At 41.9% G+C, this 20,948-nt stretch overlaps 1 protein-coding gene across 1 annotated transcript in view; it reads left to right on the forward strand.

Annotated features, from left to right (window-relative positions):
* Positions 1-1,727: 1,727 nt before the first annotated feature.
* The window catches only part of ADAMTS12 (ADAM metallopeptidase with thrombospondin type 1 motif 12), a 405,596-nt gene continuing 386,375 nt past the window's right edge, over positions 1,728-20,948 (forward strand). The window contains 2 exon segments of the mRNA XM_082453678.1: positions 1,728-2,164; positions 17,076-17,437. Of these exon segments, the coding sequence (XP_082309804.1) occupies positions 2,038-2,164; positions 17,076-17,437 (489 nt within the window). The 5' untranslated portion in view covers positions 1,728-2,037.

Here is a 20,948-nt window from a genome sequence, read left to right on the forward strand (position 1 = left end):
ACTATACTCCAATTAAAAAAAAAAAAAGAAGAAACAGAAGGAGGAAGAAGAGGAGGAGGAGAAGGGCAAGGGGGAGGGGAAGAGGAGAAAAGGGAAAGAAACAAAGAGTTCTAGCCCAAAGTGGTTCTTCAATGCCTTTGCAACTGCCCTTCTGTTGGGTCTTCATGACATTTCACTAGACATGCCTGTCTTCTCTGCATCTCCTTTGGACTCAAGCTATGCTCTTCTTGCCTAATATTTATGTAACAGGACAAGAGGCTCAGAGCAGTTCTATGACTGGCCTATGACAGCACAACATAACCTGTAATGTATGGCAAAGAGGATAAGGTTGCAGATGGAATTAAGGTTGCTAATCAGCTGACTATAAGATAGAAAGATTAAGCTGGATAATCTGGGTGGATCTAATGTAATCACAAGGGTCCTTATAAATGGAAAAGGGAAGAAAAAGAGATAGTGTCAGGATGATGCGACTTAAGAGACCCAACTGGCCCTTACTGGCTTTGAAAATGGGGGAAGAGGGCCATAAGCCAAGGAATGTGAGCAGCGTCTAGAACCTGGAAGAGGCAAGGAAAGAGCCTCCAGAAAGGAATGCAGCTGGGCTAATGCCTTGATTTAGCCTAGTGAGACCCATCTCAGACTTCTGACCACCAGAACTGTAAGATACTAAATCTGTGTTGTTTTGAGTCACCAAACTTTTGGGAATTTGTAATGGCAATAACAGGAGTCTTATACCTACCCCTTGAAATGTCGTGGTGTGTATGTATCCAGTCTGAAGTCCTTCAAACTACCCGCCCCAGGCTTGTGAGTACCACCTTGCCCTTGGATCACTGTTTGACTTGGCTGCACTGGCCCTGGGCAAGGTTGGATGAGTTGGTACCCTGCCGTCCTCCTCTCACTGAGCACATATGGTTGGCTGGAAGCCACGGAGAACCAATATGGGGCCAAATTCCTCCTGAATGGAATAAGGAGGCCTGTTTCAGCCCAGAGGTGAAAACCTTGGTTGAATTATTCCAGGAAATTCTCAGGATGCCTGGCAAGCACCCTAGTTTGCAGCATTCGCTCATTGATGTAAAGCTTGAGCCTCTGAATGGTTTCCCCTTCCAAGGGCAGCCTGTGCAGGTGAACTGGAGAAATACCTTGACACCTTCTTGGGCTGACTTACTTCCTCTGCTCTCCTGGTTTCCTTTTGGGTGAGTGGAGGTAGGCTTAGGAAATTAGAAAAGCACTAGAGAGACCTGCAGACTCAGAGTGGCTCATGGTTGTTTGGTCCTATGCATAGCCTCATGGTACAGATGAAGGGACTTGTCCAGGGTTGAACTAGCATCTGAACAGACCATTTCCCTTTGTGTGACTTGGCAAAGAGAAAAATTGCATGTTACTTTCTCAAATGGAAGCCCTAGCCGGGCCTGGAAGAGAATCGCAGAGACCTGCTGAGGAGTCTCGGTAGAGCAATAGTAGGAAAAGTTCGGGAACTGGGAAAGGCTGGAAAGGGGGCAGCACTGAGCTGAGGAGGGTCAGGGAATGGGGTCCTCTCTGCCCCATTCCTGAGCTCAACATTTTCCGCCTGTATGAGGGGCTGGCCTGGGGGGGCCTCTCACTCGGAGTCCCGCCCAGGGTGACTCTCCCCGGGGCTCCCCTATTTGGCCGGCTTGGCCGGGCTCTGGGCGGGGCCGGCGGAGCGCGGGGGTGGGAGTCCCGGAGCAAGATGCGCGGAGCTGTCTGCGAGGAGGCCTGGCGCCCAAGGCAGAGGGGTGGGGATCGGGGGTGGGCTGCGCCCTCCCGCTCTGACCCATTCCGCACCCCACGGAAAGCAGACGCTGTCAGCTGAATCACTCCGCTTTCGGGAGGAGGGAGGGGACGGAAAGGTAACTAGCCCCTTTCTGCTTAAAAGAGCAAAGGGAGATCGTGGGCAACCTTGCAGCTTCCCCCTCCCCACTCCGGGACCATGCACCCCTGCATCTTCTTGCTCGGCCACAGGCGAGGACTTGATTTCTTGAGCTAAACCTTGTTGACTTTTCTCTCCGCAACAACTGAATCATGCCATGTGCACAGAGGAGCTGGCTTGCAAAGCTCTCCGTGGTGGCTCAGCTCCTGAACTTGGGGGCCCTTTGCTATGGGAGACAACCTCAGCCGGGCCCTGTGCTCTTCCCGGACAGGAGGCAAGGTTAGTGGCTTTTCTTTATTTCCTTTGAAAACCTCAGGGGTAAGACGCGTGCAAAGTTGGTTGCTCTCTTTTCCCTTCCCCCACTCGGCTGAACTCCGCAAAGCCGTTTGGCTGAGTTGCGAGGAAATCTGGGCTGGGAGCATCTTGCATTTCAGTGCTTAAGGTGTAGATTCCTTACTTTTTACCGAAAGGCGAGGATCCACATCTCTTTTACACTAAAGATGCTGCAGTGAAGACTCTAGAGGTAGCTAGGAACCACCCCCCAACTGTCTCTTTTGTCTCTTCTGAATGCTGCACTGTTTCAATCCCTATTTTTCAGATTCTGAAAACGGAAAATGATTTTTTTTTAAAAAGTTCCAACCGGCCACTGGCAGTCACTGCCATGTTTTTAGTTAGTTTGAAACTTCTGGTGAGGTAAGGGGAAATGTGATTCCACCCCCCTGCTGAGTGAGCTTGACTGTGTTTTCCTGGAAAGATTTAGGGCTGTGTTGTAAAAATAACAGACCTTTTAGAGAAAATTTCCTACCATAGGGGTGCACCTTTCCCTGTCCTGTCTTGCTGGTCACAGCTGGCTGCTTCTCTTTCAGAATTTCATGGAACTCTATAATGCTATAGAAAGCACTGGAGGAATTGTGATGGAAAATTTGTTATTATTATTATTGTTGTTGTTATTATTATACATTTTTAAAGCCTAACATCCTGAGCAGGATAGTATTGTTGCCTCTGTTTTTTTTATTGGACTTGCAAGGGTCAGACACACTTTCCTGTTTGGTGGGGAGTTCGTTGGACTTCTGAGGGGAAGCAGTCATGGCAGCAGCAATGACCTGTGTGGCTGGATCTTGTCCCATCTGCCAGGACCGCTAAGGCGCTCTGGTGTGTCAGCCTCTTGACCACTGACAACAGCTGCCTGGGGTGCAGGGACCATTGTTACCATCCCTGCTTTACACCCATAGAAGCTGAAGCTTGGGGAGTTTATGGGCTTAGCTATGGTGGAGTGAGGTTTTAAACCCAGGTAGCCAGACTCCAGAGGTTGGCTTCTTACAATCAAGCAGCATTGTCCTAGAACAATAATAGGGCCAACACACACACACACACACACACACACACACACACACACACAGACAGACAGCATGGGGTTAGCATCCATTAAGTCCTGTGTCTGCTGACAGCGCCCAAGTCTCGGGAAGCTTCCATAGCTTCCTGACCCCCTTTAATGCCTAAGACCACTTGGGTGGCAAACATCACCAGCCTGACCTTGTTGAGGGTTTCTGCCTACGTTGCAAAGTTCAAATACTGCTGGAGACCTCATTTGTTGCTCACTTCCAGAGCCATCAGAAGCAGGTCCCTTTGCTTTCCTGGGAAGCCGGAACGGGCAAACACTGGGGTGAGATGTCAGTCAGCCAGCACTCGCTTGTGTAAACGGTCCAGATACGATCTCCCACCCCCAAGTTTAAAATAGCGTTTGTTGTTCTTTGAAAAACAGCCCTTTTGTGAAAAGTCTCTCTTTTGCTGGCAGCACAAACAAAGCCTGCAAGCACTTCCCAGGGCATTTGGAGATGATTTGGTTCAAAGACACACATTCTCCTGGGTTGGTTTTCAGCTCTGCTTGCTCCGCATCTTTGTAAGCGAATTCAGCTTAGTGTGGAACAGACACCACTGGGACTTGCCTTCTCCTCTCTAGAAAGTGAGAGATGGTTGTCTTTCCTGGTCACCTTTAGGGTTATGGGCTGAGAGGAGTTGATACCGAAAAATAGCTGTACAGTACTCTGAGCTTTTTAGTGATGCACAGATATATAGATTTAAAAAATAATTTCCAAAAAAATTTTCAGATTTTAATTAAAGACCTAAATGTAGGACCTGAAACCACTGAAATCCTAGAAGAGAACATAGGCAGAACACTCTTTGACATAAGACGTAGAAATATTGTTTTGGATCTGTCTCCTAAGGCAAAAGAAACAAAAGCAGAAGTAAATAAATGGGACCTGATTAAACTTAAAAGCTTTTGCACAGCAAAGGAAACCATCAACAAAATGAAAAGACAACCGACTGAATGGGAGAAAATATTTGTAAATGATATAACCAATAAGGGGTTAAGATCCAAAAAAAAAAAAATATATATATATATATACACATATATATATGTATAAAACTCAATATCGGGGCTTCCCTGGTGGTGCAGTGGTTGAGAATCTGCCTGCCAGTGCAGGGGACACGGGTTCGAGCCCTGGTCTGGGAAGATCCCACATGCCGTGGAGCGACTAGGCCCGTGAGCCACAATTGCTGAGCCTGCGCGTCTGGAGCCTGTGCTCCGCAACAAGAGGGGCCACGATAGTGAGAGGCCCGCACACCGCGATGAAGAGTGGCCCCCACTTGCTGCAACTAGAGAAAGCCCTCGCACAGAAACGAAGACCCAACACAGCCATAAATAAATACATAAATACATAAATAAAAAATTAAAAAAAACCAAAAAACAAAACTCAATATCAAAAAACCCAAACAACCCAATCAAAACATGGGCGGAAGACTTGAATATACATTTTTCCAAAGAAGGTATATAGATGGGCAACAGGCACATGAAAAGATGCTCAACATCAATAATCATCAGAGAAATGCAGATCAAAACCACGATGAGATATCACCTCACACCTTTCAGAATGGCTATCATCAAAAAGTCAACAAGTAATAAATGTTGGTGAGGATGTGGAGAAAAGGGAACCTTTGTACACTGTTAATGGTAATGTAAATTTGTACAGCTACTATGGAAAACAGTATGGAGGTTCCTCAAAAAGCTAAAAATAGAACTACCATATGATCCAGGAATTTCGCTGCTGGGAAAATATTGGAAGAAAATGAAAACACTAATTCAAAAAGATACATGCACACCAGTGTTCATAGCAGCACTATTTACAACAGCCAAGGTATGGAAGCAACCTAAGTGTCCACCAACAGGTGAATGGATAAAGATGTGGTATATATATACAATGGAATACTACTCAGCCATAAAAAAGAATGAAATTCTGCCGTTTGCAACAATGTGGATGGACCTAGAGGGTATTATGCTTAGTGAAATAAGTCAGAGAAAGACAGATATTATATGATATCACTTGTATGTAGGATCTAAAAAATAAAACGAATGAACATAACAAAACAGAAATAGACTCAAAATTATAGAGAATGGACTAGTGGTTACCAGTGGGGGAGAGAAGGGGTAGGGTTAAGATAAGGGTAGCGGGCTAAGAGATACAAATTACTATGTATAAAATAAATAAGCTACAAGAGCGTATTGTACAGCACAGGGAAATATAGCCATTATTTTGTAATAACTTCAAATAAATAAATAAATAAAATTAAGCCAGAAAAAAATTCAGATTTTTAAAAGTCTTTTCACCAAAATATTTGTTCTCAATCAACTCACCAGTGGATTTACAAGTAATCCCCATTTGGTGCAAAAGAGAAATTTCTGAGCAGATTTCCATGTGGAACTAAGAGAGAGAGAGCAAGAGAAGTGAGAGAATGAGAATGAGAATGAGGGCAAGCTAGTTAGAGAAGGAAATTCTTTTTTTTTAATTTAATTTTATTGAAGTATAGTTGATTTGCAATGTTGTGTTAATTTCTGCTGTACAGCAAACTCATTCAGTTATACATATATATACATTCTTTTTCATATTCTTTTCCATTATGGTTTATGGCAGGATACTGAATACAGTTCCCTGTGCTATACAGTAGGACCTTGTTGTTTATCCATTCTCTACATAAGAGTTTGCATCTGCTAATCCCAAACTCCCAACCTATCCCTCCCCCAACCCTTTGGCAACAACAAGTCTATGCTCTATGGCTGTGAGTCTGTGTCTGTTTTGTAGATAAGTTCATTTGTGTCATATTTTAGATGCCACATATAAGTAATATCATATGGTACTTGTCTTTGTCTTTCTGACTTACTTGTCTTTCTGACTTACTTATCACTTAGTGTGATAATCTCTAGATCCATCCATATTGCTGCAAATGGCATTATTTCATTCTTTTTGATGGCTAAGTAATATTCCATTGTATATATATAACACATCTTCTTTATCCATTCAACTGTTGATGGACATTTAGGTTGTTTCCATGTCTTGGCTATTGTGAATAGTGCTGCTATGAATATAGGGGTGCATGTATCTTTTCAAATTAGAGTTTCATCTGGATATATGCCCAAGAGTGGCATTGCTGGATCATATGGCAACTCTATTTTTAGTTTTTTGAGGAACTTCCATACTGTTTTCCATAGTGGCTGCACCAATTTACATTCCCACCAACAGTGTAGGAGGGTTCCCTTTTTCTCCACACCCTCTCCAGGATTTGTTATTTGTACACTTTTTAATGATGGCCATTCTGACCAGCGTGAGGTTGTACCTCACTGTAGTTTTGATTTGCATTGAGAAGGAAATCCTTAAGGCTTCCAGGCAATAGGATGACCAGAGCTTTGCCTCCACATGACCTGCTTGCTGCTTCATAATTAAGCAATCTCCCTAGAATTCCATTTCCACTCTGATAACATTTTTGAATTGCATCCAAATTCTGACCATTTAAACTTTCAAATTACTTCAGATGTCATGTCTGCCATCCTCCTTATTTTTGCAGATGAGGAATGAGAGGCCCAACTGATCCGTCAGTCAACATGCATTTACTGAGCACCTACTAACTGCCGTTCCAGCAACGGCATCAAGGGAGTCACACAGGGTTCTGCAGTAGGAGGCCAACTCAGAACCTCCATGACTATTAAGGTTCCTTCTAGTTCTAAGGGGCAGGCAGAGTCGGGATTTTAGATATAGGAAGGACCATGGAAATAAATCCAATCCTTTCTGGGACTAGAAACAGGTAGATTGGGCAATCTCTGCCCACTATTCCTTCCACATTGCTCAGTGGTGACATACACAGTTGTGTGATGACCTCCACAAGGCTCCCAACCAAGTATCAGAACAATAGGAAGTATTAATCTTGCACACAACACATGGCCTCTCCTCTATAGCTGACGATATCCCCTCAGGTTCGTTTTGCCCTGTACTGCTTACAAGTCACCAGTCACTTCCATGATCTCTTTTGCTGCTGACAGCTCCATGAAGTTGAGAGGGCCGGCACTTCACCCCATGTTAGAAACATGCTCCAGGCTGCGCGGACTTGGACGGAACCGAGGGAGCACTGCAGTGCGTTTCAAGACCAATGTCATAATCATGTATTTATGCCATTTGCAAAAAATAACTTCTGCAAGGAGGAAATGATTTCAGATCTTAATGTAAGAAGAGCCTTCACAGGGCTTCCCTGGTGGCGCACTGGTTAAGAATCCGCCTGCCAATGCAGGGGACATGGGTTCGAGCCCTGGTCCGGGAAGATCCCACATGCCGCGGAGCAACTAAGCCTGTGCACCACAAATACTGAGCCTGCGCTCTAGAGCCTGCGAGCCACAACTACTGAGCCCATGAGCCACAGCTACTGAACCTGTGAGCCACAACGGCCCCAGCCTTGTTGACACCCTACCTTGATGTCTGGCTCTCAGTGGTTGACCCTTGAGAATTAGTGAGAGCAGAGGTTAGGAGGGTGGGCTCTGGGGTCAGATTGCCGCAGCAGGAATCCTCACTCCTCTTTATTGTCTTTTTACAGAGGTGGGGATGAAGGCTAAGACAAGGGACACTGGTTAATAATATCCCAGATAATTGTGAGGATGACCAAGACCAAGTTGGTATACTCTAAATGCCATGCTTGACCATAGAAATGGTAAAATTTAGGAGTTATTATTATTTCCTGACATCTTATTTCTCCATCCCTGTCATATCCCCTCTGTGCTCTGCTTTCTATTGGCCAGGATGATAGCTAGCTAATCTTCCAAACTAAACACCTACTGAGAGAAAGCCAAGATGAGTGCAAGCCTCTCCCCATCGCCTGGAGCTTACATGTATTTAAGGCCACAGAGTTCCCTAGTAGCCAAGTTTCTATCTTGATTTATATATATTTTTGGCTGCACCTCGCGGCTTGCGGGAATCTTAGTTCCCCGACCAGGGATTGAACCCTCGACAGTGAGAGTGCAGAGTCCTAACCCCTGGACCACTAGGGAACTCCCCCAATTTTCTATCTTTAATACCAAGAGTAAGTAGCTAGTGTTTAGAGTGAGTGTTATCTGTCAAGCACTGTTCCAAATCTATTACATATATTAATACATTGAATTCTCACAACCACCCTAGAAGGGGAATACTATTATTGTTATGCCCATTGTGTAGATGAGGCAGGTGCATCTGGGCCACCCACGGAAGCCACACTCTGTAAGTGGCCTCCTGTTTCCATCCACACCTATTGGCAGATGTGGCTTAGCCGCTTCCTTTGCAGTAAAATCAAGTGGTGAAACTGGTCTTATCTCCCATTACTTCACCCGATAAAGAGGCAGTTATTTTCTCTATTTATTGCTGAGTGACTTGAGGCCTCTTAAAGAAGTCATGCAGTTCTTTTCTTGTCAGATCATCATCCCCAGGGGCAGTGCTATTACCTCTCCTCTGCTGTCCCCGCTGCCAAGTGCAACTGCTTATGTACACAAAATGCAGTGGCCAAGAACATGATTTTGAAATAGGAAGCACAAGATTTTAATCCAAGTAACATTGCATGTTGGCTCTGTGACCTCTCTTACATTCTGTTTCTTTTTCTATGAAATGGGGATAGTAACTGATTCTGTGTCACAGAGTCGTTGTGTGTATTAAATGAGGAGTATTGTAGCAAGTGTTCATTAAATGGTTACTATAATTATTATATGATTATACAGCCAGCTTATGCTGGCTCTCTTAAAAGCACATTAGATCAAAAGCAACTGGGTCAAAAGCTGTATATGTATTTGCTCTTTTATTCTTTGGGCAATAAGTGCTGGGGTTTAGGCAAGTTAGTCTTTCATTTTATATTTAAATCATGTTTAATTCTTTGAGATGTATCTTCAGAGACAGGTCCTATAAGGCAGCGGTCCCCAACCTTTTTGGCACCAGGGACCGGTTTTGTGGAAGATGATGTTTCCTTGGACAGGTTGGGGGTGTTTGTTCAAGCTGTAATGCGAGTGATGGGGGGGATGGTTCAGGAGGTAATGCGAGCAATGGGGAATGATGGGGAGCGGGCAATGAGCCTTCGCTCGCTGGCCCCCCTGCTCACCTCCTGCTGTGCGGCCTGGTTCCTAACGGGCCGTGGACCAGCACCGGTCCGTGGCCCGGGGGTTGGGGACCCCTGCTATAAGGGTCATAAAAGCTTCTCTTGAGAGGAGTCAGAATCAGGACAGGACCACGTACAGGGGGTACCATTGCAGGATAATGGCCGTATTCAGTTGAATAAGACTTTCTCTGCCCCTTACTGCTCCCCACTGCTCCAACCCTGGAAGAGCCAGAGACATCACTGTAAGTCATAGAAGAAAAGAACAACATGAGGGAAATACTAGAGAAACTGACTACATCCAACCTCAGCCAGCCTGCCCGTTCCCCCCTGAGGCCTGAACTCTGAAGGGCAGTGAAGCTCTGACACCAACGAGGTCCAGATATTCCTTGCGGAGCAGGCACTACAGAGGCCTGAGTCAATTTGACTCCTAGTGCGTGGTACATTAGCATTATTAATTTGTGCAAAACACCTTTCTTGTTTTGTTTATTTATGCATTTTGGTCCCCATTCTCCACTCCCATTCCTCCGCATAGAAAACCATTTTAATGGGTTCCATGTGTATTTTTTTGTTCACGTATGTTCTGGCAAACTCTGTGTTATTGTTTCCGCGTGTAATTTCCATGAATGTAAATGGCTCTGTATTAACTTGTTTTGTTTCTTATTTTTCACTGAGCATTGTTTTTAAGGTTTGTTCATGTTGCTTTGTGCTCTGTTGCTCTTAGTTGCTGCAGTCAGAAACAAGGGTCTGGACTTTTAATAGTCTCTTAAAAATGGAGACTATTGGTTAGTACCTAAGAGTGAAAACTGTGCTCTGTCTCATATTTCCTTCTTTCTTTCTTTTATTGAAGTATAATTGACCTACAGCACTCTGTTAGTTCCAGGTACACAACATAGTGATTTAATATTTCTATACGTTTCAAAATGATCACTGGTAAGTCTAGTTACCATCTGTCACCATACAAAGATATGACAATATTATTATTATTATTACTATTTTAGATTTTAGCAGAAGAATTTATTTTATTTTTATTTTTAAAAATTTATTTAATTAATTAATTTATTTTTGGCTGAGTTGGGTCTTCGTTACCGCACGCGGGCTTTCTCTAGTTGTGGCGAGCGGGGGCTACTCTTTGTTGCAGCGCGCGGGCTTCTCATTGCGGTGGCTTCTCTTGTTGCGGAGCATGGGCTCTAGGTGTGCGGGCCTCAGTAGTTGTGGCACGCAGGCTCAGTAGTTGTGGCTCACGGGCTCTAGAGCGCAGGCTCAGTAGTTGTGGCGCATGGGCTTAGTTGCTCCACGGCCTGTGGGATCTTCCCAGACCAGGGCTTGAACCCGTGTCCCCTGCATTGGCAGGCGGATTCTTAACCACTGTGCCACCAGGGAAGCCCAGAAGAAGAATTTATTAAAGGGATCCTGGATTGCTCGAAGAAATGCCGGGAGAGCTGAGAGCCAAGTGTGGATGCTTTGCAGGAGGAACAAAGGTCAGAATATGGCTGCCTCTGCTGCCACTGCCTCTGCCATGTCCTAGACACTTCACCTTGTGATGCTCATCCATTGGGTCTGGATGCTGGGTGCTGCTTGCGAGCCCCAGCTCCTCCTTCATCTCGGGGCCGCTACCATAATCCCTGCTTCTTGGTATCACTGCTTCTGGATTCAAAGTCTAGGCAGTGCCTCTGATGAATGAAGCATGAGTGTACGGGGTGCTCCAGAGCTGCTAGACTGGTGAGGGACATGCTTCCTGCACTTGCATCTCCTCTCCTGGGAGGTGGGCTCTGTTCCCAAGACTCATGATAAGGAACTCCCCAAATGTGGTAAAGACGTTCAGATGCAAGGCAGCCATAGGAACAACAAATGGTCATCTTTACATCTACTGTATGAATGATGCAGCTAGACCTGGTGGAGGATACAGAGGTGAATCACGCCTAGAACCTGCCTTCAGAGGCCTTATAGACTTGGAATCCTCTTCCTTTAAACGTGTACATTTATTTGGCACCATAGTTTGCAAAGCCCTCTCACTCTCATTGTTTCATTAGCTCCTCCAAACAGCCGTGTAAGGTAGACAGAACTGATATTATCTCCATTTTATACTTGAAGAAGCTAAGAAGTTAGGTGATGAGCCCAAGGTCCCACTGCTGGTGAGTGGCAGAGTGAGAACTTGGTCTGTCCTCTGATTGCAGGCTCAGTGTCAACCAGAAGCAAGACGTGATCACAAATATTGTGCTTCATTGATTCCTAGGCATGTGGTTTTCCCCCACATTTTTTTTATGTTAACAAAACAAGCCTTTATTTATTTTTAACTTTTCATCACAGAAATTTTCAAATGTACACTAAAGAAAATAATATAATAAACTCCCATTACCCAATACTTCAATAATTACAAATTATGGCCAGTTTTGTTTCATCTATAATCCCCCCTCACTCCCACCTCCACCCCCAGTATTTTAGAGCAAATAGCCTTCCTTAAAAGATAGGACTTTTAGTGATTACGCACTTCACATGTCTGTTTCTCTTTTATCACCTCACCAAGACACTAGATAGAGTATGGCACCACTTTATGCAAATTTTTTTTTAATCGAGGTATAATTGATATATGACATTCCACTCAGGTGTACAACATAATGATTCAATATTTGTATAAAGTGAAAATTATCACCACAATGTTTAGTTAACATTTGTCACCATAAAATGTTAAAGATTGTTTTTCTTATAATGAGAGCAACATTTAAATTTGCAATAGAGTATTATTAACTGTAGTAACTATAGTGTACATTACATCCCTATGACATATTTATTTTGTAATGAGAAGTTTACAGCTCTAGATCCCCTTCACCCATTTTGCCCAACCCCACAAGTCTCCTCCCATCCGGCAACCACCGATCTGTTCAGTAGATCTATGAATTCAGTTTTATGTCTGTTTTTTCAGTTGTTGTGTTATTTAGATTCCACATATAAGTGAAATCATACAGTATTTGCCTTTATCTGTCTGGCTTATTTCACTGAGCATAATATCCTCAAGGTCCATTAGTGTCTCAAATGGCAAGATTATATTCTTTTTTAATGCTAAGTAGTATTCTTTTGTGTGTGTGTGTGTGTATATATATATATGCCATATCTTTTGTATCCATTTATCTACTGATTGACACAGTTTTTTTTTTTTCATATCTTGGCTATTGTAAATAATGCCACAATGAACATAAGGTGCATCTATCTTTTTGATTAGAGCTTTTGTTTTCTTCAGATAAATGACCAGAAGTGGAAATGCTGGATCATATGGTATTTCTACTTTTAATTTTTTGTTTTCCCTAGTTGCTGTATCAATTTACATCCCCTCTAACAGTGTACAAGTGTTCCTTTTTCTCTACAACCTCACCAACACTTGTTACTTCTTGTTCTTTTGATAAACGCCGTTCTGACCAGATGTGAGGTGGTATATCATTGTGACTTTGATATGCATTTCATGATGATTAGTGACGCTGAACATCTTTTCATGTGCCTGTTGGTCATCAGTGTGTCTTCTGTGGGAAGATGTCTATTCAGATCATCTGTCCATTTTAAAATCAGATAGTTTATTTGTTATTGAGCTCATAGTTGTATGAGTTCTTATATATTTTGGATAATTAACCACTATTGGATATATAATTTTCAAATAGCTTCTCCCATTCATTAGGTTACCTTCTTATTTTGTTGATGGTTTCCTTTGCTGTGCAGAGATTTTTAGTTTGATGTAGTCCCATTTGTTTATTTTTACTTTCTTTGTCATTATCTTTGGTGTCAGATCCAAAGAAATATTGCCAAGTGAGATGTCAAGGAGCTTACTGCCAAATTTTCTTCTAGGAGTTTTACAATTTTTGGTTTTAAATTAAAGTCTTTAATCCATTTTGAGTTAATTTTTGCATATGGTGTAAGATAGTGGTCCAGTTTCATTTTTTTTGCATGGGGCTCTCCAGTTTTCCCAACACAATTATTGAAGACTGTCCTTTCCCTATTGTATATTCTTTCCTCTTTGTTGTAAATTAATTGGGTGTATATGCATGGGTTCATTTTGGGGTCCTCTATTCTGTTCCACTGATCCATGTGTCTGTTTTTATGCCAATGCCATACTTTTTTATTACTTTAACTTTGTAATATACTTTGAAACCTGAGAATGTAATGGCTTCAGCTTTGTCCTTCTTTTTCCAGATTGCTTTGTCTATTTGAGATATTTTGTGGTTCCATACAAATTTTAGGATTGTTTTTTTTTTCTTTCTGTGAAAAATTCCCTTGGAATTTTGATGGGAATTTCATTGAAACTGTAGATTACTTTGGTTAATAGACATTTTTACAATATTAATTCTTCCAGTTTATAAGCATAGTATATCTTTCCATTTATTTGTGTCTATTTTCTTCCATCAGTGTCTTACAGTTTTCTGTGTACAGGTCTTTCATGTCTTTAGTTAAATTTATTCTTAGGTATATTATTATTTTTGATGCAATTGTAAATGAAATTTTTTTCTTAATTTCTATTTCTGATAGTTCATTCTTAGTGCATAAAACACAACATATTTTGTATATCGATTTTGTACCCTTAAACTTTTCTGAAACTTTTTTATTAATTCTAATAGTTTACTTGGTGGAGTCTTTAGATTTTCTATATATAACATCATGTGGTCCACAAATAGTGACAGTTTAACTTCTTCCTTTCCAGTTTGGATATATTTTGCTTATTTTTTCTGCCTAATTGTTCTGGCTAGGAACTCCAAAATATGTCAAATGAAAGTCCTATGAGTGAGCATTCTTTTCTTGTTCCTGATCTTAGAAGAAAAACTTTTAGCTTTTTACCATTGAGTATGTCATATATGGCCTAGGTTATATTGAGGTATGGTTAGTCTACACCCACTTTGTTGAGTTTTTATCATAAACAGATGTTGAATTTTGTCAGATGTTTTTTCTGCATCTATTAATACAAGCATGTGATTTTTATCTTTTATTTTGTTAGTGTGCTGTATCGTGTTGATGGATTTGCAGATGTTGACCATCCTTGCATTGCTGGAATAAATCCCCTTTGATCATGGTGTATGATCCTTTTAATGTATTGTTAAATTCAGCTTGTTAATATTTTGTTTAGGATTTTTGCATTTATGTTCATCTATGTAGTTTGTGTGTGTATGAATGTGTGTGGTCTGTTGGTCTAGGATAGGTATTAGGGTAAGGCTGGATTTGTAAAATGAGTTTGAGAGCATTCCCTCTTCTTCAGTTTTTTTAAATAGTTTGAGAAGTGTAACTATTAATTCTTTAAATGTTCGGTAGAACTCACCTGGACTTTTTTTTTTTTTTTTTTGGTGGGAGTTTTATTTTTTTCTGACTCAACCTCCTTCTAAATAAGCAATCATTATTTTAAAAAATTTCTTCATGATTCAGTCTTAGAAGATTGTGTATTTCTAGGAATGTATCCACTTCTTCTAGGTTGTGCAATTTGTTGTTGTTAAATTGTTTATAATAGTCTTTTATGTTACTTTGTATTTCCTTGATATCAGTTGTAATTTCTCCTCTTTCTTTTCTAATTTTATTTATTTGAGCTCTGACTCTTCTCTTAGCAAGTCTAGCAAAATGTTTGTCATTTTTGTCTTTTCAAAGAACTAGCTCTTAGTTTCATTGTTCTTTGTATTGTCTTTTTAGTCTATTTCATTTATCTCCTCTCTGATCTTTATTATTTTATTTCTTCTACTAACTTTGGGCTTCATTTGTTCTTCTTTCTCTAGTTTCTTTAGGTGCAAAGTTAGATTATTTATTTGAGATTTTTTCTTGTTTCTTGAGGTAGGTCTGTATTACTAGAAACTTCCTTCTTAGAATGGCGTTTGCTGCATCCCGTAGATTTTTGGTTTATTGTATTTCCATTTTTATTTGTCTCAAGGTATTTTCAAATTTCTCTTTATTTATTTGTTTATTTATTTATTTTTTGTTGATCCATTTGTTGTTCAGTAGCATGTTGTTTAATCCCCACATGTTGGATTGACCCCTCTATTAACATGTAATCCTCCTCTTTGTCTTTTATTAGAGTCTTTATTTTAAAGTCTATTGGTCCAATATAAATATAGTTATACCAGCTTTCTTTGGTTTCCCTTTGCATGAAACATCAGTTTACATCCATTCACTATCAGCCTGTGTGTCCTTATGTCTGAGGTGAGTCTATGGTAGGCAGCATACAGATGAGTATTCTTTTTCTATCCATTCAACCATTCTATATCTTGTTTTTTTTTTAGCATCTTTATTGGAGTATAATTGCTTTACAATGGTGTGTTAGTTTCTGCTTTATAACAAAATGAATCGTCTGTATATATACATATATCCCTATATCTCCTCCCTCTTGCGTCTCCCTCACAACCTCCCTATCCCACCCCTCTAAGTGGTCACAAAGCACCGAGCTGATCTCCCTGTTCTATGCAGCTGCTTCCCACTAGCTATCTATTTTACATCTGGTAGTGTATATATATACACGCCACTCTCTCACTTTGTCCCATATTATTATAAATAATATAATAAACAAAAGGCTTTGTAAAACTGGGCTGTTCTGGGAGCTACAGAAAGTAAGGACATGGGGATTCATGGGAGGGAGAAAGAACTTTAAGCAAGGACATTAGGAAAAAGAAGAGGGAGAATTTGAGTTGGGACTTTAAAAAATAAGCATAAGATTGTGTTAAACATAAGATTTTGATAGAGAGTGTGAAAGACATTGTAGTTGGGGAGGTAACTTGAACAAAGTAACACAAGTTACAAAGTGCAAGAGGTACAGCTGGGAGGTGGAAATAGAAAAGTAGAAAAAAGTAGAAATTTCCCCCCCTTTCTCTCTCTCCTTCTCCCTCTCCTTCCCCTTTTGTTTTCTTCTTTCCTTCCTTCCCTCTTTTTTTTTTTTTTGCCTGAAGCAAAAGATTAGTTTATCTGCGTAAGTGGTTAATGGTTTGCTTTAAGTAGTCTGTAATCCAGAGCCTGATGCTTACTCCTTACTAGTTAGATTCCTTGTTATTCTCAAACAGGAAAATGAAGAGGCAGTGGTGGGGATTTCAATTTGAGGAAGTCGAAAGGTGTCTGTGTTCTCGTGTGTGGAAGGAAGGAAGAAGTGTGCGTGTCTTGCATTTTTAAAGTGGCAATTTTCATATTTTGACCCCATGCCTCTGATCCTAATACGTTCCCTTACCATTTTATGTTGTATATTTTATAAAAATAAAAAAGAAACACCCAAGTTCTTTTAAGTACTCATTGCTACATTACAGAACACTTGTGCTGTAACCGTGCAAGGTTTGTCAGAGTGTACATGATGGGTTCACTGTGCTTTTACATTTTTCCTCCAGCATGACTTAACTGGAAATTCCAGAAGCATTTACGCTCCTTATAATAAACAGTGAAGCCCTGTGATTTGTATTAATGAACTCTAGACCTGAAATGTTCCTGTTTGTCATAATGATCTTGCCCCTTTCCTAACCATATTCCTCATGAATTAATTCTTGTCTTAGTTTGTCTCCAGTAAAACTTCTGACATCCAGAGCTATGTCTTGGTGTCAACTCAGACAGCCACCTGTCATCTACGAGAGAGCCCCGGGTAAATTTGTGTTGTTCAGGGAATTTGATATTGATGGTGTTTGTATGGTGGAAACGATCTCTACACTTCAACAGTGGGATTTTGCAATCAACAGGGTAAAATCTAAGTTCCAAACAAGGTGTATTTGTCTTGCCACAGACTCAACAGAGATCTCTTAGGCTTATTCTGCGTCTCTTTTTTTTCCAGAGCATTTTGTCAAGGCCCTGCCAGAATACCACGTGGTGGCTCCTGTCCAAGTCGACGCAAGCGGGCATTTTCTGTCTTATGGCTTGCACCATCCTGTCACCAGCAGCAGGAGGAAGAGAGATTTGGATGGCCCAGAGGACCGGGTGTACTATAGAATTTCCCATGAGGAGAAGGACCTGTTTTTTAACTTGACGGTCAATCAGGGATTACTTTCCAAAAGCTACATCGTGGAGAGGAGATATGGGAACCTCTCCCATGTGAAGATGGAGGCTTCCTCGGGTCCCCCCTGCCATCTCAGGGGCACAGTTCTGCAGCAAGGCACCAGGGTTGGGACTGCAGCCCTCAGTGCCTGCCATGGACTGGTGAGTCCCCTTACTTCTCTGCCCTCAGTCCCTGACTGTCGTGGCCTGCACACCCACTGCCAGTGGGTTCGCAGATGCATTTAACACATAGGAATTGAGCACTTGTGATGTGCATGGTCCGGGCTTCCAAACAGGCTGGGGAGAAAATGCATAAAATTAAAATCAGTCTGGGTGGTACGGGGAATAAGGACATTGAGGGTCCAGGAAGAACTTCAACCAGGAATATCAGGGCAAGAAGAGGAGGGGATCGGAGTTGGGTCTTCAACCTCTGAGGCAGCTCTGAGCGTGCTGGTGACTGACTGGCTGGCCAGCCCCTTTTGAGTGCGAGGCTTACAGATGGGATGGTGATGGCAGCAGCTGCTATGATCTAATTGTTGACTGTGGGTAGCTTATAATCAGATTTCATGTGGGCCCTTGGGCTGTCAGTTGATTCCTTTGTGCCTCCGTTTTCTCCTCTGTAAAATGGAGATAATGATAGCACCCAAGTCACAGAGCAGGGGTTGGCAAACTACAGCCCACAGGCCAAATCTGGACCACCTCTTGTTTTTATAAATAAAATTTTATTGAAACACAGATATGCCCATGTGTTTATATTGTCTACGGCTGCTTTTGACCTACAACAGCAGAGCTGAGTGGTCAGGATAGGGACCGTATGGGGCCACGAGGCCCCAGATATTTGCCATCTGGCCTTTGCAGTAAAAGTTTGCTGACCCCTGTAATAGAGTACTGTGAGAATTAAATGAATTCATATATATATAAATCTTAGAAGAGTATTTAGTAAATAATAGACACTCAGTGAATATTGGCTGCTATTATTATTATTTATATTTCTAATATGCCAGGCACCGGAATGTGTGGCTTATTATGTGATTTATGCACATTGTCCTCTCTACGATGTCCCCCCACCCCGCCACCAGTTTAGCTATGTTTTAACAGATGATGCAGCTTGGAGATGTTGAATATCTTTACCATGCTGTTGTTAACTTGAGCCCGAGTCTTGCAACTGTTCTGTGCTGCATCTCAAAATGTGACCAAGCTTGTTTTTCAAAATTTAAACCTTAAAAAAAAAGTGATCCCTTTGTTCCCCCTTACTTCTAGCAGTGACAACAGTGACAGCCCCACTGGCAGCTGCATGGCGAACAATGCCTAGGACTTATGTTGAGGTTTTGTCATGCTGGAGTAGGAGGCAGGCACCAGCACTAACCAAGGGTAGTTAGGGACTGACTGCGGGCGGAAAGCCTCCGGAGTCCCGCGGACAGTTATGGCAGAGACTTGGGCATCGGCCTTGGCACCTGTACCTGGGCTGTTTTTTTTTTTTTTTTAATAAATTTATTTATTTGTTTGTTTGTTTATTTTTGGCTGCGTTGGGTCTTTGTTGCTGCGAGCGGGCTTTCTCTAGTTGCGGCGAGCAGGGGCTACTCTTCGTTGCGGTGCGCGGGCTTCTCATTGCGGCGGCTTCTCTCGTTGCAGAGCACGGGCTCTAGGCGTGTGGGCTTCAGTAGTTGTGGCACGTGGGCTCAGTAGTTGTGGCTCGCGGGCTCTAGAGCACAGGCTCAGTAGTTGTGGCGCATTGGCTTAGTTGCTCCGCGGCATGTGGGATCTTCCTGGACCAGGGTTCGAACCTGTGTCCCCTGTATTGGCAGGTGGATTCTTAACCACCTTAATTAATGTAAAACATTGTACATCAGTTTAAAGGTACCAAGAAAGTTCAATATTCTGAAGGACCTCTGGGGATGAATCGTTTTGTACGATAAGTGGAAAGTCTTGCTTTGCATTTTTTTGGTAAATCTAGATTTTCATATGTAGCTATTTATCATTTCATAAATGGCACAAACTAAAAAAAGATGCCCTATTCTTTTCTTCTTCTCCCAGGGTCTCATACAGTGCTTGGTTGAACCAGGGGATATCTCCTGGCTCCATGGTCCTAATCCTCTGGGTTTCCTCTGGGTTCATATCACGTTTTCCCTTTGCAATTTCTGCTTTCATTTCTATGAGACAACCCTGGAAGCATCAGTGTCACCTGATCCTCTACGACTAGGGTAACAGAAGAAAGAGCCCTTGTTCTAGAAGGACAGGCACATAGGAGTGAAGTGATCCACGAAACAAACATGCAAAAGCCACACTGCTCCAGAGAACACTGATGGGGGAACCCACATATAATCATTAACCGTTAACCATTCATAAACCGTTATCGTGCTCATAAAATCCTAGACAGTTTAAATGCCATTGCCTTTCTGTGGCCTAGAGCAGTTTGGCCTGTGACTTCACAGAATCAACATCACCTGGGATTTCATTAAAAAGGCAAATTCATGGGCTCCACTTCAGAACCAGTGCATCAGAATCTCTGGGGGTGGGCAGAAACCTATGTGAGTGTGTTTTAACAGCTTTACTGAGATATAATTCACATACATACAATTTACCCACTTAAAGTGTACAATCCAATGGCTTTAAATATATTCACAGGGTTGTGCAGCCATCACCACAATAGATTCTAGAACATTCTCATTAGCCCCCAAAGAAACCCCTTAGCAGTCACTCGCCAATCCTCCCATCTCCCCTCCTCCTTGGGAACCTCAAATCTACTTTTGGTGTCTGTTAACTGCTTTATTTGAAACCTTTGATTTAATGACCTCTTCAGGAGATTCTGATGCTCCCTAAAGTCTGAGAAGGCCTGGACTAGGGCACTCATTCTTAACCCAGGCTGAACATTAGATCAACTAAGGAGCTTTTTTTTTTTTTTTAATTGAAATACAGTTGATTTACAGTACTGTGTTAATTTCAGGTGTACAGCAAAGTGATTCAGTTATATATATATTTCAGATTATTTTTCATTATAGGTTATTACAAGTTACTGAATAGTTATTCCCTGTGCTGTATAGTAGTACCTAAAGAGCTTTAAAAAAGTACCCATGCCACAACCCCATCTTCCAGATGCTCTGATTTGACTGGTCAGTGGGGGTGGAGCCCAGGCATCAGTATTTTTAAAAGCTCTCTAGGAGATTCTGATGTGCATTAGGTGTTGCCAATCACTGGATTAGTGTGAGTGGGTATTAATTAGCAGTATTAGCCAATATTGCTCTAAAGTAGCTGCTCACCCCAGGTGATTTTAGCGTGCAGCCAGGGTTGAGGACCATTGCCCTCAATTTCTCCCTACTTCCATCTTGTTTTCTCCAAGGGAAATTGCATACTGTTTAACATTATTCCAGGCTTGGGAATAGAATACTGGGAGCTTTGCAATTTCTAATGGCCCCAGAGAGCTACAAGATCCACCATGTGGCCATTTTCAGATTCAGATTTCAGATTCATGCTAAGCACAGGAGCACAAAGGAACAAATGTGAACTCATAGACTTACGTGGTGGCCAAGATGATGGAAAGTTTTAGATCTAAATCACTGAATGATTTTTTGCCAGGAGAACCAGTCCACTGGGATTATTTTGGATCTTTTCACACATAATTGGACAATTAATGGATGATTATAAAAAAGGCACCAAAAGCCAAATGAGTTTCTTT

This window comes from Balaenoptera physalus (assembly GCF_965194825.1).
Source record: "Balaenoptera physalus genome assembly, chromosome: 3".
Taxonomy (NCBI): Eukaryota; Metazoa; Chordata; class Mammalia; order Artiodactyla; family Balaenopteridae; genus Balaenoptera; species Balaenoptera physalus.